General features: G+C 43.7%; 1 protein-coding gene and 1 long non-coding RNA gene across 2 annotated transcripts in view; one reads left to right on the top strand and one right to left on the bottom strand.

Moving 5' to 3' along the window:
* Window positions 1–3,524: 3,524 nt before the first annotated feature.
* On the bottom strand, window positions 3,525–5,731 carry LOC129394619 (uncharacterized). Its single transcript, XR_008621928.2, has 2 exons — window positions 5,597–5,731; window positions 3,525–3,832 (listed from the first exon to the last, which is right to left on the bottom strand). It is a non-coding gene; the product is annotated as an uncharacterized LOC129394619 (long non-coding RNA).
* Window positions 5,732–5,845: 114 nt separating this feature from the next.
* NBPF8 (NBPF member 8) overlaps window positions 5,846–15,036 on the top strand; it is a 64,350-nt gene continuing 55,159 nt past the window's right edge. Inside the window, exons 1-7 of the mRNA XM_055102543.2 lie at window positions 5,846–6,055; window positions 7,844–7,949; window positions 8,785–8,999; window positions 10,051–10,111; window positions 10,575–10,786; window positions 12,161–12,370; window positions 14,162–14,267. Coding sequence (XP_054958518.2) covers window positions 5,923–6,055; window positions 7,844–7,949; window positions 8,785–8,999; window positions 10,051–10,111; window positions 10,575–10,786; window positions 12,161–12,370; window positions 14,162–14,267 — 1,043 coding nt within the window. The 5' untranslated portion in view covers window positions 5,846–5,922. The remainder of the gene's footprint in view (window positions 6,056–7,843; window positions 7,950–8,784; window positions 9,000–10,050; window positions 10,112–10,574; window positions 10,787–12,160; window positions 12,371–14,161; window positions 14,268–15,036) is intronic.

The following is a 15,036-nucleotide window of genomic DNA, read 5'->3' as shown; positions in this document are numbered from 1 at the left end:
GAACTTTTGACCTAAGTTTGTATTTTACATTGTTGAAAGGGAACTCCGGGATCCCAGAAAACATATGGACTGCAATTGGGTAAAGTTTCTGTTTCAGTACTTATTCCTACTTACTAGCCATTTAATCTTGGTCAAGTCAGCCATGTGGCTCTCAACTTCCTCATCTGTAACATAAAAGGATTAGAGTAGACAATCTCTAACAAATGCTATAATACCACTGACAAATAATAATATTAGCTAATATGTGTAAGGCACTGTGTTTAGTGCTTTTTCCCTTAATACAATAGCTTTGAGATATAATTTATATACCATACAATTTACTTCTTAAAAAAGTACACAATTCAGTAATTTTAGTAGATAGGAGTAACCATCACCACAGTCAATTCTAGAATATTTTTATACATCAGAAAAACCCTTTACCCTTTATCAATTACTCTCCATTCCTCCTAACTCCCTCCCAGCCCTAGGCAACTACTAGTCTACTTTCTGTCTTTATTTGCCTCTTCTGGACATTTCATACAAATGGAAACATACAGCATGCAGTAAATTATGACAGCTTCTTTCACTTAGCATGAGGTTTTCAAAGTTCATTGATGTGGTAGCATTTATCAGTACTCTGTGCCTTTTTATGGCTGAATAATATTTTATCATATGGATTTACCACATTTTATCATTTTATTTATCCATCATCAGTTGATTGACATTTGAGTTGCTTCTACTTTTTGAGTATTATCAATAATTCTGTTATGAACATTCTTGTATAATTTTTTGGTAGACATTTATCTTCATATTTCTTGGATATATACCTAGGAGCAGAATTGCTGCGTCAGATGGTAATGCTGTTTAACCTTTTCAGGAACTGTCAGACTGTTCTGAAGTGGGTACATTATTTTACATTCCAACCAGCAGTGTATGAGAATTCCAGTTTCTCCACATCCTCATCAACAGTTGTTATTGTCTGTCTTTTTTATTATATTAATCTGTAATGTGAAGTGTTTATCTCATTGTGGTTTTGATTTACATTTCCCTGATGGTTGATGATTTTCAACGTCTTTTCATATACTTATTAGTCATTATGTATCTTCTTTGGAGAATGTCTGTTCAGATCCTTTACCTACTTTATAATTGGTTTATCTTTTTAATATTGAACTGTAATAGTTTTTAAAAAATATATCCTAAGTACAAGTCTGTTATCAGATAATATGATTTGCAGATATTTTCTGTCATTCTATGTACTGTCTTTTCACATTCTTGATGATATACTTTTCAGCCCAAATGTTTTTAACTTGATGGAATACAATTTATTTTTTCTTTTGTTGCTTGTGCTTTCAGTCATATTTGTGAAAACTTTGCTTATCCCACATTACAAAGATTTACTATTTCTAAGTGATTTATAATTTTACCACCTACCTTTAGGTCTCTGATCCATTTTGAGTTAATTTTTATGTGCGAGGAGGGAGTCTAACTTGATTCTTTTACATGTGGATATTTAGTTGTCCCAGGACCATTTGTTGAATTAAGTGCCCAGAACAAGTACATCTATATATAGAGAAAGTAGATTAGTGGTTGTCAGAGACTGCAAGAAGGGGGGAATTGGAGAGTGACTGCCCATAGGTACAGGCATGCTTTTTGGCATTATGAAAATATTCTGGAATTAGGTAGTGGTGATGGTTGCAGAACTTTTGGAATATGGTAAAAGACACTGAAATGTATGCTTAAAAATGGTGATTTTTGTGATATATGAATTATACTATAGAAATAATAATAACAGTAATAAAGCAAGGTGTCTTTCCACATCTCCATGCCTTGTATTTTCATTAAAAAAAAAAAAAAAGAAAGCATTTCAGGGCCAGGCTCAGTGGTTTACTCCTGTAATCCCAGCACTTTTGGAGGCCTAGGTGGGAGGATCGCTTGAGGCCAGAAGTTCAAAACCAGCCTGAGCAACATAGCAAGACCTTGTCTCCATGAAAAATAAAAAATTAGCCAGAAATGGTGATGTGTGCCTAGAGTTCCAACTACTTGGAAAGCTGAGGCAGGAGGATCGCTTGAGCCTAGGAGTTCAAGGTTGCAGTGATCTATAATCACCACTGCACTCCAGCCTGGGTGACAGAAGAAGAACCTGTCAAAAAAAAAAAAAAAAGAAAAAGGCATCTCACTTTAATAGTAAGAGGCCAGAATATGATGCTGGCAGCATGTTGTGAGGAAATGTATTAGATGAAAGAAGTTAAATTCCAATTCTCCTTTTTTCAGAAATGAGGTATAGGGGAGAGAAACACGTACTTGGAAAGAATTGACCCAGCTGAGTTGGAAAATGTGGGAAGGGGATGGGGAGGAGGCTGCTCCACCTGAGATCTGGCTCCAGGACTTACAACAAGGGGAACTTGGGCAAGTTACAGACTCTCTATGCCTCAGTTTCTTTATCAGCAAAACAGAATCATCCCATAAACTATAAGGTCGATGGTATCAGCGGGTCCCCAAACTGACTGCACATCTGAGTCATGTTAACAAACACATTCCAGGCCCCACCTGAGCCCTCTGAATCAGAATCCCTGTAAGGAGGACGATGAACTTGAATTTGCACTGACTTTCCCAGCTGTTTCTTACTCTGATCAACTTGGGGGTAGGACCCACTGAGCTGCATCACATCATTCCAAAGCCAAAACACAACAGCAGGACAAGAATATTTTCAAGGCAGTCTCTAAAGCAGAGGAGAAACTGTTGAGGGAACCTATAAGTAAAGGAGATCTGGCTTGCTGGGCTCCATTTGAACTTTGAGTACAACAGAGACATGAGCCCTTTGGGACACATGCCTGAGGTAGTGACAGTCCAACTTTGGAAGAGTGGAAGCCCTAGTTTCAAATTCAAGCATGATTTGAGTAGAAATTAAGTTTACCTCTTTTTGCACAGCAACATGGCCAATCTTTCCTAAGCTGCTCAGCTTACAAGAAAAGGAATCATACTGCTAAGAATTCAAACTTCAGCAGTCATAGGTAAGTAAGGAAGTCTTATAAACCTATTCTAGCCACCTAACCAGAAACCCGAAATTTAGCAGGTTCTTTCAGTTTCAGGACAGTTGTGTTCACTAGATCAGAGGCATTGAGACATGAAGAACAGACCCTTAAAAAGGGAAAGTGTTCCCTTCAGTTTGAGGACATCACTGGAACATTAGGGAAGTGGGAACACAGCTGCTCACTCTACAGTGTGGGTTGCCTTTGTGTCTGGAATGTGTCTGACGTCCTGATCCCTGTGCACATTTCAGGGAGCCTTGGGAGGGCCCCAAATCACTGATGGAATTGGGCAGTGCATGGAGATGGCTCAGCAGGACGAGGGTAAATGCAGGGGCAAGTCCAGGTCATACTGAGAGACAATGAGTGGCGCTGATGAGGACAAAGATAAAATCAAAAGTTTGTGCTTCATCTTCAAAAACTCAAGCTGATAACAAACTTGGCCTGATGAGAAATAATAAGTATTTTTCTATTTACATGAGAATTTAATCTCAAAACAGAAATCAGAAAAATATGAAGTCCAGGGCATAAAACATAAAACTATTGCTCATATTTATTGTTTCTAAATAGAGCAAAGTGTAAAATCTTCTCCATAAGACATACATTGTGGTTATAAAAAGGCAAAAGTCTTAGTGAGAATCATTGGTATTCCATAGAAGAGTGAATTAAACACAGCCAAGGGAAGACCCACGTCTCATACTTCTCTTGTATATTCCAAAGTTCCAGAGAAATTCCAGGTGATAGAGGTTATTTCCCATACTGTTAAAGCAAGGATTCAGACACTTCTGAATTTTGGTCCCAGTACTCTAGAAGGGCACACCTCTGTCCTGGAAAATAATACAGGAATGAATACTCTTCCCGTGACCCATTCTGGTCATTCTTCCAGCATCACAAAAACCAAAAACTGGAAATATGGCCAAATACGTGATTAGCTGTCCCTCATCTTCAGGTTTCTTATCTGTTACTTATAGATAATAGCATTACCTTAAGGATTATGATGAAGATACAATGTCCAAATATAAACACAGTTTTGAGCAAAATGCCTTGTACAAATTGGTCAATGAATAATTACTAAATATGTGAATATTTACTGGATTGTATGGATCCTATGAATAATTACGGAATAATTATTGTGATTGCTTTTATTGGCAGTGCTGAAAACTCATCCCTTTGTGACCTCAAGTAACCCATGACACTTTGTGAACCTGCAGTTTTTTCATTTAGACACTTGACAGATTTTCATTCTGACACAGAATGTCAGGTCTCCCAGACCCTAGAAAATACATTGACTTAAAGGCTTTGATACATCTCAAAGCAATATCCTTACAGTGTCACTGGAAGATGGTGCGGGCTGCAGAGAGGGATGCTTTCAAATGGGATTAACCAGTCCTCCTTCCTTCACTTCCACATGAATGCTGGGCAGCCCAGGGTCAACCCACTGCACCCTCAACTCAGGCAAGTCCAGCAGCCAATCTTAGGAGACCTGGGCTACAGAACAGTCTCTCAAGTTCCAGGCTCACAAAACCTAGGTGGGGATGAAAGCTGAGAAAGCGAAGAGGTGGTACAGGGGATCACTCTTTCCTACTTGTTCCTCTCACCTCAAACTCACCTTCTACTGCACTGCAACACTGAGGATCGCCAACCAACCCTGACCATAACCTTGATCTTGCCATGTTCTGTTAGTGGAATGCAACCCAAAATCAATGGTGTTAGGTCATCTCAACAAAATATATATCAAACCATATTCCATAAGAACTGCTCATGGCCCTGTTCTTTTCAGTATATGGGAAAACAAAATGGAAACAACAAAATAGCATGAGGTTTACAAAACTTCCCAAGATAGATGGTCACACATGTTTTCAGGAGACCTCTATATAAATGACTTTGATCACTTGATACCTTGAGGTCTTGTGGCACTAGAATGACATCTATAAGTGACAAGTATAAAATGTAGTGCTCAGTGACATTAAAAAACAAATCAAACCACATAGAGGAAGAGCTTTGGACGTAGGGATGTCAAACTGGTCTAGAATGTAATGAAAACCCAAGAAGGTGCCCCAGTAAGAAAGAAGAAATCAGTCTAACAATGGGATGCAGCAGCAAGAATACTGAGACAGGAAAGAAAACATTTTTAAAAAATGAATTATTCATTCACTTTCTAGTGGATACAGAAAAAACTGCAGAAGACCCGGAGGATATCAGGGCAGGCTAAAAGTTTGATATCTTACACCTGTGGAAAAGCCTTAAGCTCTGTTTTAACTGAGAGCAGGTGGGGTGACTTCATGACTACCATTAAGAAAATATAACCTGTTGGGAAACTGTTTCTGCCTTGATGATGTTGTACAGACAAGAGATAAACAGTGAGGAATATGCTTAGATGTACTGGGAAAGACACGGGTCTGTGGCATTGTCACAAGGGTACACGAATACTGAGAGTGAATGCTGAAGGAATGATGCCCATTGGTGGTGACCCTCAGGTGAGATTAGGGTGCCTGTGTTTCAGCAAAGCCTGGGCAATTCGAATGCAGGGCTCCTAAGATTCCGTGACACCCCCACCTTCTAATTCTGTTATGGCAACTGCAGACGGTTACCTGGCACGCTGGCCACATTCTACCTCACTCTTATCAGAGTCTGAGGTACTGGCAGTGCTTTCAGCTCTGTGTTCAGGCACCTCGAACCTTCTTTTTGCGGTGAAGGATCCTAAAGTGCTGTGGGGAGTGATCACATTTTTCACAACAGTAAGTTAAGAATTTCAGTTACTGACATCCCTCAGTCCTGATTAAACCTATTTGATTTCACCAGTTTTTAACCCATCATGTGCTTGCCTTTCTTCTCCCCAGTCCCTGGCCCCACCTCTTCTGCCACAAACGTCAGCATGGTGGTATCAGCCGGCCCTTTGTCCAGCGAGTAGGCAGAGATGAACATTCTAGAAATCAACGAGAAATTGCGCGCCCAGCTGGCAGAGAAGAAACAGCAGTTCAGAAGCCTCCAAGAGAAATGTTTTGTAACTCAACTGGCCGGCTTCCTGGCCAACGGACAGAAGAAATACAGTAAGATCTATAGGCTCACCATCACGAAATTGATGAATGATGTCCTGTCTTCTCTCTGAGACACTAAATGCTCTCTCCATCAAAAATAATTTCATCCTTCCTGTACTTCTAGGAAAACAGAAATGGGTATTTTAACATTTTGTTAAAGTTGGAAGACAGAGGTACCAAAGTATTTAGCAACTTTCCATGTTTGCAATCAGGTAGGGGTGGGACTAGAGTTAAACTGCCATTTATTGATTTCTGACACAGGCACAGAATGACCTGTTTTCTCCAGGAGGCTCAATCGTGTTTTCAAGAATCCTCTCTGTACCATATAAGATCCTGCAGACAAATAACATCTAGTCTGTTGTTCTAAATGTCTGAGACTAGTGAACTTTTATTCAGTTCAAGTTTCTGTTGAGGCCCAACAGGCAAAGCTCTGTTCTAGTGACTCTGAGGGAAACTTGGTGATAGTAGCCAGTACCTGCTCTGAGGGGCTTCAAGAGGAGTCTACTCCTAACAGAACCTGTGCTGTCTATAAGTGACAGCATCAAGAGCAGGGAGTAGGGGCCGTGCATGGTGGCTCACTCCTGTAATCCCAGCACTTTGGGAGGCTGAGGCGGGCAGATCATGAGGTCAGGAGTTTGAGACCAGCCTGGGCAACATGGAGAAACCCCATCTCCACTAAAAATACAAAAAGTAGATGGGCGTGGTGGCAGGTGACTGTAATCACCCCTGCTCAGGAGGCTGAGGCAGGAGAATCCTTTGAACCCAGGAGGCTGAGGTTGCAGTGAGCCAAGATTTTGCCATTGCACTCCAGCCTGTGCGACAGGGCAAGACTGGTAAAAATAATAATAATAATAATAATAATAATGATAAATAAAAATAAGAATAAAAAGCAGAGAGTAGCTTGGTGAGAGTGAAGTCCTGCTTCCTGGGGCACAGAGTCTTGTTGCTAAAGAGGAAGAAAGATCGCACCCGAGAATGCGTGGAGATAGCAGTGCAGTGTACAGAGCAGGGACCGTGGGCCTGTCTCCTGGGCTCCATCCAAGTTGCTTGTCTTGTCTGTCCCTCAGTTACCTCACCTGTTCAGAGGGTACTACAATAATACCTACCTCTGTAAATCGCTGCAGTGAATTACATGAGCTATTTCTTGTCAATCTCCTAGAACATTTATTGGCACAGAGTAAACACTATCTATTAGTTCTTCATTCTGCTGTTTCTAAGTTAACACAAATTTTATTAGCATTTGGGCATATTTCCTTCATGGCCTTATGGTGTTATGTGTCACTCTTTATGCTTCAGATATGATTCTTAAAATCATAACTGAAGATATGATTTAAAAATCAAAGATTTTAAAAATCTTTCGCATACTTGTCCTTGAAATTCCCAGTAAAAGGGAAACCATCAGTCCCATAGTCCTAGGGGCCTTCCCGACTGTACAAGAAATCACTACTCATGCCCCAGTGCAGTGTTTTAGAGGAGAGGCTGCAAGGCTTGGGAAAGTGGCCCCGCATTCAGAGTCAGACCTCAGGGACTGTGAATTCTGACTCCACTTCGTTGTGGTTGAATCATCTTGTCAGCTTCCTTGATGTGCCCTTGAGGTTCTCTTTCTTCATCTCTAAATTTTGGAGGATCAGATGCCAGAAAGTCAGGAGACTGAAGAGTAAAGATGTGGAAATCCCTGTCTAGACCCTGGTACTGGGGAGAGTTTTGTCCTTGGGATGGACCTGGCTCCTGCCCTGTAGGCAATGACCACAGCAGCATGTCCAGCCTTCCACTGAGGCAGGCGTGTCTGTCTTTTCTCAGAATATGAAGAGTGCGAAGACCTCATAAAATCTATGCTGAGGAATGAGCGACGACAGTTCAAGGAGGAGAAGCTTGCGGAGCAGCTCAAGCAAGCTGAGGAGCTCAGGTGAGGGGACCCCATGGGGGCAGGCAGGGGGGCAGGTGTGTAAATCTCTGAAGTACAACAGCTCGGTGGGGAGAAGTAAGAACGAAGCTGGGCCAGGGGAAGGGCAGGAATTGCCATGGCAGGCTCGCAACACACAAGTATTTATCAAGCAGAGAAGAAGTATAATAAAAATGTATGGGTTGCAGTTGTTTCTCAGAGCCTTGTTTTCTCTTTTTCAAACAAGTAATTGTTGATGTGAAATTTACATAACACAAAATTAACCAGAGGAGTGTGAACCACACAGCAGCATTCAGTATACTCAAAATGGTGTGCCGTCACCACCCCACTTACCCTGAGTGAGAATCACCTCCTGACTGACTGCGGCTTCTCATTCTTTCACTCAATCAATGTTGCCTTCTCGACCCTGTCATTCTTTTCTTCTTTCGTCTTTTCAATTCGCCCCATCTGCATCTGGCCTCATTTCTGTACATGGCTTTGTATCTAGTGGCCGCCAGATGTACTATGTGTATTTTCACATGGAAATGTCCATGGCCAGAGTGAGGAACTGAAAGGATGTCTTTTTGAAACGGAATTAGGAAGACACCTACTTTTGTTTACAGAAGGGAAAGATGAATGGAACATCATCGAGGATCTTGCAGGAGCCCTCTCTGATACAGAGGAAGCCTGTAAACCATTTTCTATTCTTTCTCTTGGCCACAGACATTCCTTTCAACATGTGCTGACCTTCTGCTTGAAGGTCTCCTTGAGGACATTGTCTCAGAAGTCTCTGTTGCAATATTTGAACGGATCACTCAACCCTTTCTACTCTTAAGTTTTCTCTACCGTCTCGCCTTAGGCAATATAAAGTCCTGGTTCACTCTCAGGAACGAGAGCTGACCCAGTTAAAGGAGAAGTTACGGGAAGGGAGAGATGCCGCCCGCTCATTGAATGAGCATCTCCAGGCCCTCCTCACTCCGGATGAGCCGGACAAGTCCCAGGGGCAGGACCTCCAAGAACAGCTGGCTGAGGGGTGTAGACTGGCACAGCAACTTGTCCAAAAGCTCAGCCCAGGTAAGGTGGCCATAGGCCCTGATGACCCAAAACCCCAGGCTTATGAGAGGCTCCAGACCTCCATACTTTCACAATGACAGTTGTATCAGTGGGGTTTTTTTCTGCTACACCTATGTGGCCATGACATGACCAGGACTTCCTGGGTAAGAACAGAGATGGGAAACCCATGGGTTTGGAGGTCACAGTATTGCAAGTGTCCCTCCTTCCTTGATGGAAGGTGGTCTTTGGAGCAAGAGGCAGCATCTATCTAGTTTTAAAGGACAGGAAGGAGGCTGTGATGGGAGGGCGCTTGTTGGAGTGAATAGAGCTCTGGGCTAAGAATGAAGGTTCCCAGGCTGTCTTTTTGGCAATGTTCTTAGTAAGTGTCGGTGAGTGAGTGATTTATCTTTCCAGAGTTTCTCTCTCTCCATGTGCAAAGGCAGACAAATTGTCTCTTGCAAGGGTCTGAAGCATCCAAACATGGGAACACTTACCAATGCTTTTCAAAATGAGATGAAGCCCCTCTCCATGTAGTGTTGGAGAAGGCACTCGATGTGGGGGCATTTGGTGGTAGGAAGTGCTTCAGACTGGAGCACTCCCCATGGATAGAATGTCCCTGAATAACACAGCAGAAGCCACATGGAGGGCCTGTGCAGTCTCATGACGCATAGAGGACTGTGGGACAAGTTTGTCCTCTCCTAAGAGAAAGAATGAGGTTTGAAATGCGAACTGTGACAGGACACCAAGCCTGTTCCTGGGAATCAGATCTGTGGCAGGATGGGGGAGACAGCTGCCAAAGTCCAGAGAGAGGCTGCACAAGCCTCCAGTGATATGGGAAGCAAAAGGTCTTTTCAGTATTTGGCCACATCTTGATGGTGGCCCTCCACATCAGAAATGCATTGCCCGATGGATCAGGAAACCATGCCAGGGCATTTTGTGAAAGATAAAACATGAGAGTTTTCAGTACAATGCTGAACCATACGTAGATGTTCATGTCTCTGTGCACGTTGGGCTGACTGTGCTTGCGGAATGTGAAGTGGGAAATATCTGAACGAACATTTTGTATTTATAGAAAATGACGAAGATGTTCAAGTTGAGGAGGCTGAGAAAGTGCAGAAATCATCTCCCCCCAGGTAACACTGAATACTCAGGAGCAAGTAATGGGTGGTAACACATGAAAATGTCTAGGAGGCACACCCTCTCTGGCATCTATGGTGGGCCAAAAGCCCGCATCCCCTTGGCCACAGTATGTGAAATTGAATCCAGCTTAGACACAGGGTGCGGCAGCTGTCGTGTTTCTCTGTGTGTGCCAAGTGTCATGTCTGTACCATACAGGGATAGCTGAGTCTTCATCCTCCTCAGCTCCTATCTGTCCAGTGCACTGAACACCAGCTGCTCTCTTCCTCTCTGGCTCCCATGGCAGCCATGCTCTGTTGCAGAGAGAAGAGGATTGCCTGTTCCCTCTTTAAGGGAACCTCCATTTTGCTTTCTGGGACCACTCTCTTAATGCCGCCTGTCAAAACCAGCTAGGACTCCCTGGGGTCCAATCCCTCTGTGTTTAATCTTCTGTCATCTCTGTCCCACCTGGCTCATCAGGGAGGTGCAGAAGGCTGAAGAGAGCAAAGTCCCTGAGGACTCACTGGAGGAATGTGCCATCACTTGTTCAAATAGCCACGGCCCTTGTGACTCCAACCAGCCTCACAAGAACATCAAAATCACATTTGAGGAAGACGAAGTCAACTCACCTCTGGTTGTAGACAGAGAATCCTCTCATGGTGAATGTCAGGATGCTCTAAACATTCTCCCAGGTAGCCTCTATTTTCCTTGTGTCTCATACCTCTGTCTAGGCTATGGAAGATCAATTCTGAGGACAGGCTGTATATACACATATTGTTATTGTTTTAGTCAGAAACTAGGATGGAGCTAGGTGCTGTGACTCACACATATAATCACAGCACTTTGGAAGGCCCGAGTGGGAGGATGACTTGAGTTCAGGAGTTGAAGACCAGCCTGGACAATATGGTGAAACCCATCTTTACAAAGAATACAAAAAATTAGGCAGGCATGGTGCTGCATGCCTATAGTCCCAACTGCTCAGGAGACTTAGGTGGGAGGATCGGCTGAGACGATCCTCCCACCCTCGTTCACTCCTCTCAGGCTAGACTCTCTCTCCTTTTCATTGGCTCGTCTTAGCTATTAATAAGAAGTCTCGGCCTGGCGCGGTGGCTCACACATGTAATCCCAGCACTTTGGGAGGCCGGGGCGGGTGGATCACGAGGTCAGGAGATCGAGACCGTCCTGGCTAACACGGTGAAACCCCGTCTTTACTAAAAATACAAAAAAAAAAAAAAAAAAAAAAAAAAATAGCTGGGCGCGGTGGTGGGCGCCTGTAGTCCCAGCTACTCGGGAGGCTGAGGCAGGAGAATGGCATGAACCCAGGAACCGGAGCTTGCAGTGAGCCGAGATTGTGCCACTGCACTCCAGCCTGGGAGACAGAGCGAGACTCCATCTCAAAAAAAAAAAAAAAAAAAAAAGTAAGTCTCTGACCAGGGGCGCTGGCTCACATCTTAATCCCAGCACTTTGGGAGGCTGAGGTAGGCGGAACACCTGAGGTCACGAGTTCGAAACCAGCCTGTCCAAGATGGCAAAACCCCATCTCTACTAAAAATACAAAAATTAGCTGGCATGTTACTTGGCGCTTGTAATCCCAGATGCTTGGCAGGCTGAGGGATGAGAATCGCTTGAACCCGGGAGGCAGAGGTGGCAGTGAGCTGAGATTGTGCCTCTGCACTGCAGCCTGCGCGACAGAGTGAGACTCCGTCTCAAACCAAAAACAAAAAAAGAAAAAAAGAAAAAAATTAAAAAAGCAAAATGAAATCTTTTGTGCTACACGGAAACATTGGCCACTCATGGGGTAAAAATCTCAGGGCCAAGCCTTGCTTTATAGAAACGTATAAGCAAGAAAAGTGTAGAAGTGTTTATGTCTTGGTTTCAAGGTGACTGCATAGCTAAGACAAGTTGACTTAAAGGAGATCAAGACTGGAGATGACAAGAGTGAAACCAGGGAAACAACATCTTCAAATAAGTAGACAAGGCTGCCAGTGACATCCCTCAGTCCTGATTAAGCCTATTTGATTTCACCAGTTTTTAACCCATCATGTGCTTGCCTTTCTTCTCCCCAGTCCCTGGCCCCACCTCTTCTGCCACAAACGTCAGCATGGTGGTATCAGCCGGCCCTTTGTCCAGCGAGAAGGCAGAGATGAACATTCTAGAAATCAATGAGAAATTGCGCCCCCAGCTGGCAGAGAAGAAACAGCAGTTCAGAAGCCTCCAAGAGAAATGTTTTGTAACTCAACTGGCCGGCTTCCTGGCCAACGGACAGAAGAAATACAGTAAGATCTATAGGCTCACCATCACGAAAGTGATGAACGACGTCCTGTCTTCTCTCTGAGAAACTAAGTGCTCTCTCCATCAAAAATAATGTCATCTTCCCCATACTTCTAGGAAAACAGAAATGGGTATTTTAACATTTTGTCAAAGTTGGAAGACAGAGGTACCAAAGTATTTAGCAACTTTCCATGTTTGCAATCAGGTAGGGGTGGGACTAGAGTTAAACTGCCATTTATTGATTTCTGACACAGGCACAGAATGACCTGTTTTCTCCAAGAGGCTCAATCGTGTTTTCAAGAATCCTCTCTGTACCATATAAGATCCTGCAGACAAATAACATCTAGTCTGTTGTTCTAAATGTCTGAGACTAGTGAACTTTTATTCAGTTCAAGTTTCTGTTGAGGCCCAACAGGCAAAGCTCTGTTCTAGTGACTCTGAGGGAAACTTGGTGATAGTAGCCAGTACCTGCTCTGAGGGGCTTCAAGAGGAGTCTACTCCTAATAGAACCTGTGCTGTCTATAAGTGACAGCATCAAGAGCAGGGAGTAGGGGCCGTGCATGGTGGCTCACTCCTGTAATCCCAGCACTTTGGGAGGCTGAGGCGGGCAGATCATGAGGTCAGGAGTTTGAGACCAGCCTGGGCAACATGGAGAAACCCCATCTCCACTAAAAATACAAAAAGTAGATGGGCGTGGTGGCAGGTGACTGTAATCACCCCTGCTCAGGAGGCTGAGGCAGGAGAATCCTTTGAACCCAGGAGGCTGAGGTTGCAGTGAGCCAAGATTTTGCCATTGCACTCCAGCCTGGGCGACAGGGCAAGACAGGTAAAAAAAATAATAATAATAATAATAATAATAATGATAAATAAAAATAAGAATAAAAAGCAGAGAGTAGCTTGGTGAGAGTGAAGTCCTGCTTCCTGGGGCACAGAGTCTTGTTGCTAAAGAGGAAGAAAGATCGCACCCGAGAATGCGTGGAGATAGCAGTGCAGTGTACAGAGCTGGGACCGTGGGCCTGTCTCCTGGGCTCCATCCAAGTTGCTTGTCTTGTCTGTCCCTCAGTTACCTCACCTGTTCAGAGGGTACTACAGTAATACCTACCTCTGTAAATCGCTGCAGTGAATTACATGAGCTATTTCTTGTCAATCTCCTAGAACATTTATTGGCACAGAGTAAACACTATCTATTAGTTCTTCATTCTGCTGTTTCTAAATTAACACAAATTTTATTAGCATTTGGGCATATTTCCTTCATGGCCTTATGGTGTTATGTGTCACTCTTTATGCTTCAGATATGATTCTTAAAATCATAACTGAAGATATGATTTAAAAATCAAAGATTTTAAAAATCTTTCGCATACTTGTCCTTGAAATTCCCAGTAAAAGGGAAACCATCAGTCCCATAGTCCTAGGGGCCTTCCCGACTGTACAAGAAATCACTACTCGTGCCCCAGTGCAGTGTTTTAGAGGAGAGGCTGCAAGGCTTGGGAAAGTGGCCCCGCATTCAGAGTCAGACCTCAGGGACTGTGAATTCTGACTCCACTTCGTTGTGGTTGAATCATCTTGTCAGCTTCCTTGATGTGCCCTTGAGGTTCTCTTTCTTCATCTCTAAATTTTGGAGGATCAGATGCCAGAAAGTCAGGAGACTGAAGAGTAAAGATGTGGAAATCCCTGTCTAGACCCTGGTACTGGGGAGAGTTTTGTCCTTGGGATGGACCTGGCTCCTGCCCTGTAGGCAATGACCACAGCAGCATGTCCAGCCTTCCACTGAGGCAGGCGTGTCTGTCTTTTCTCAGAATATGAAGAGTGCGAAGACCTCATAAAATCTATGCTGAGGAATGAGCGACGACAGTTCAAGGAGGAGAAGCTTGCGGAGCAGCTCAAGCAAGCTGAGGAGCTCAGGTGAGGGGACCCCATGGGGGCAGGCAGGGGGGCAGGTGTGTAAATCTCTGAAGTACAACAGCTCGGTGGGGAGAAGTAAGAACGAAGCTGGGCCAGGGGAAGGGCAGGAATTGCCATGGCAGGCTCGCAACACACAAGTATTTATCAAGCAGAGAAGAAGTATAATAAAAATGTATGGGTTGCAGTTGTTTCTCAGAGCCTTGTTTTCTCTTTTTCAAACAAGTAATTGTTGATGTGAAATTTACATAACACAAAATTAACCAGAGGAGTGTGAACCACACAGCAGCATTCAGTATACTCAAAATGGTGTGCCGTCACCACCCCACTTACCCTGAGTGAGAATCACCTCCTGACTGACTGCGGCTTCTCATTCTTTCACTCAATCAATGTTGCCTTCTCGACCCTGTCATTCTTTTCTTCTTTCGTCTTTTCAATTCGCCCCATCTGCATCTGGCCTCATTTCTGTACATGGCTTTGTATCTAGTGGCCGCCAGATGCACTATGTGTATTTTCACATGGAAATGTCCATGGCCAGAGTGAGGAACTGAAAGGATGTCTTTTTGAAACGGAATTAGGAAGACACCTACTTTTGTTTACAGAAGGGAAAGATGAATGGAACATCATCGAGGATCTTGCAGGAGCCCTCTCTGATACAGAGGAAGCCTGTAAACCATTTTCTATTCTTTCTCTTGGCCACAGACATTCCTTTCAACATGTGCTGACCTTCTGCTTGAAGGTCTCCTTGAGGACATTGTCTCAGAAGTCTCTG

This window comes from Pan paniscus, chromosome 1, assembly GCF_029289425.2.
Source record: "Pan paniscus chromosome 1, NHGRI_mPanPan1-v2.0_pri, whole genome shotgun sequence".
In the NCBI taxonomy this organism is placed as follows: Eukaryota; Metazoa; Chordata; class Mammalia; order Primates; family Hominidae; genus Pan; species Pan paniscus.
The sequence above is the reverse complement of the archived record's forward strand: the minus strand, read 5'-3'. Positions and strand labels throughout refer to the sequence as shown.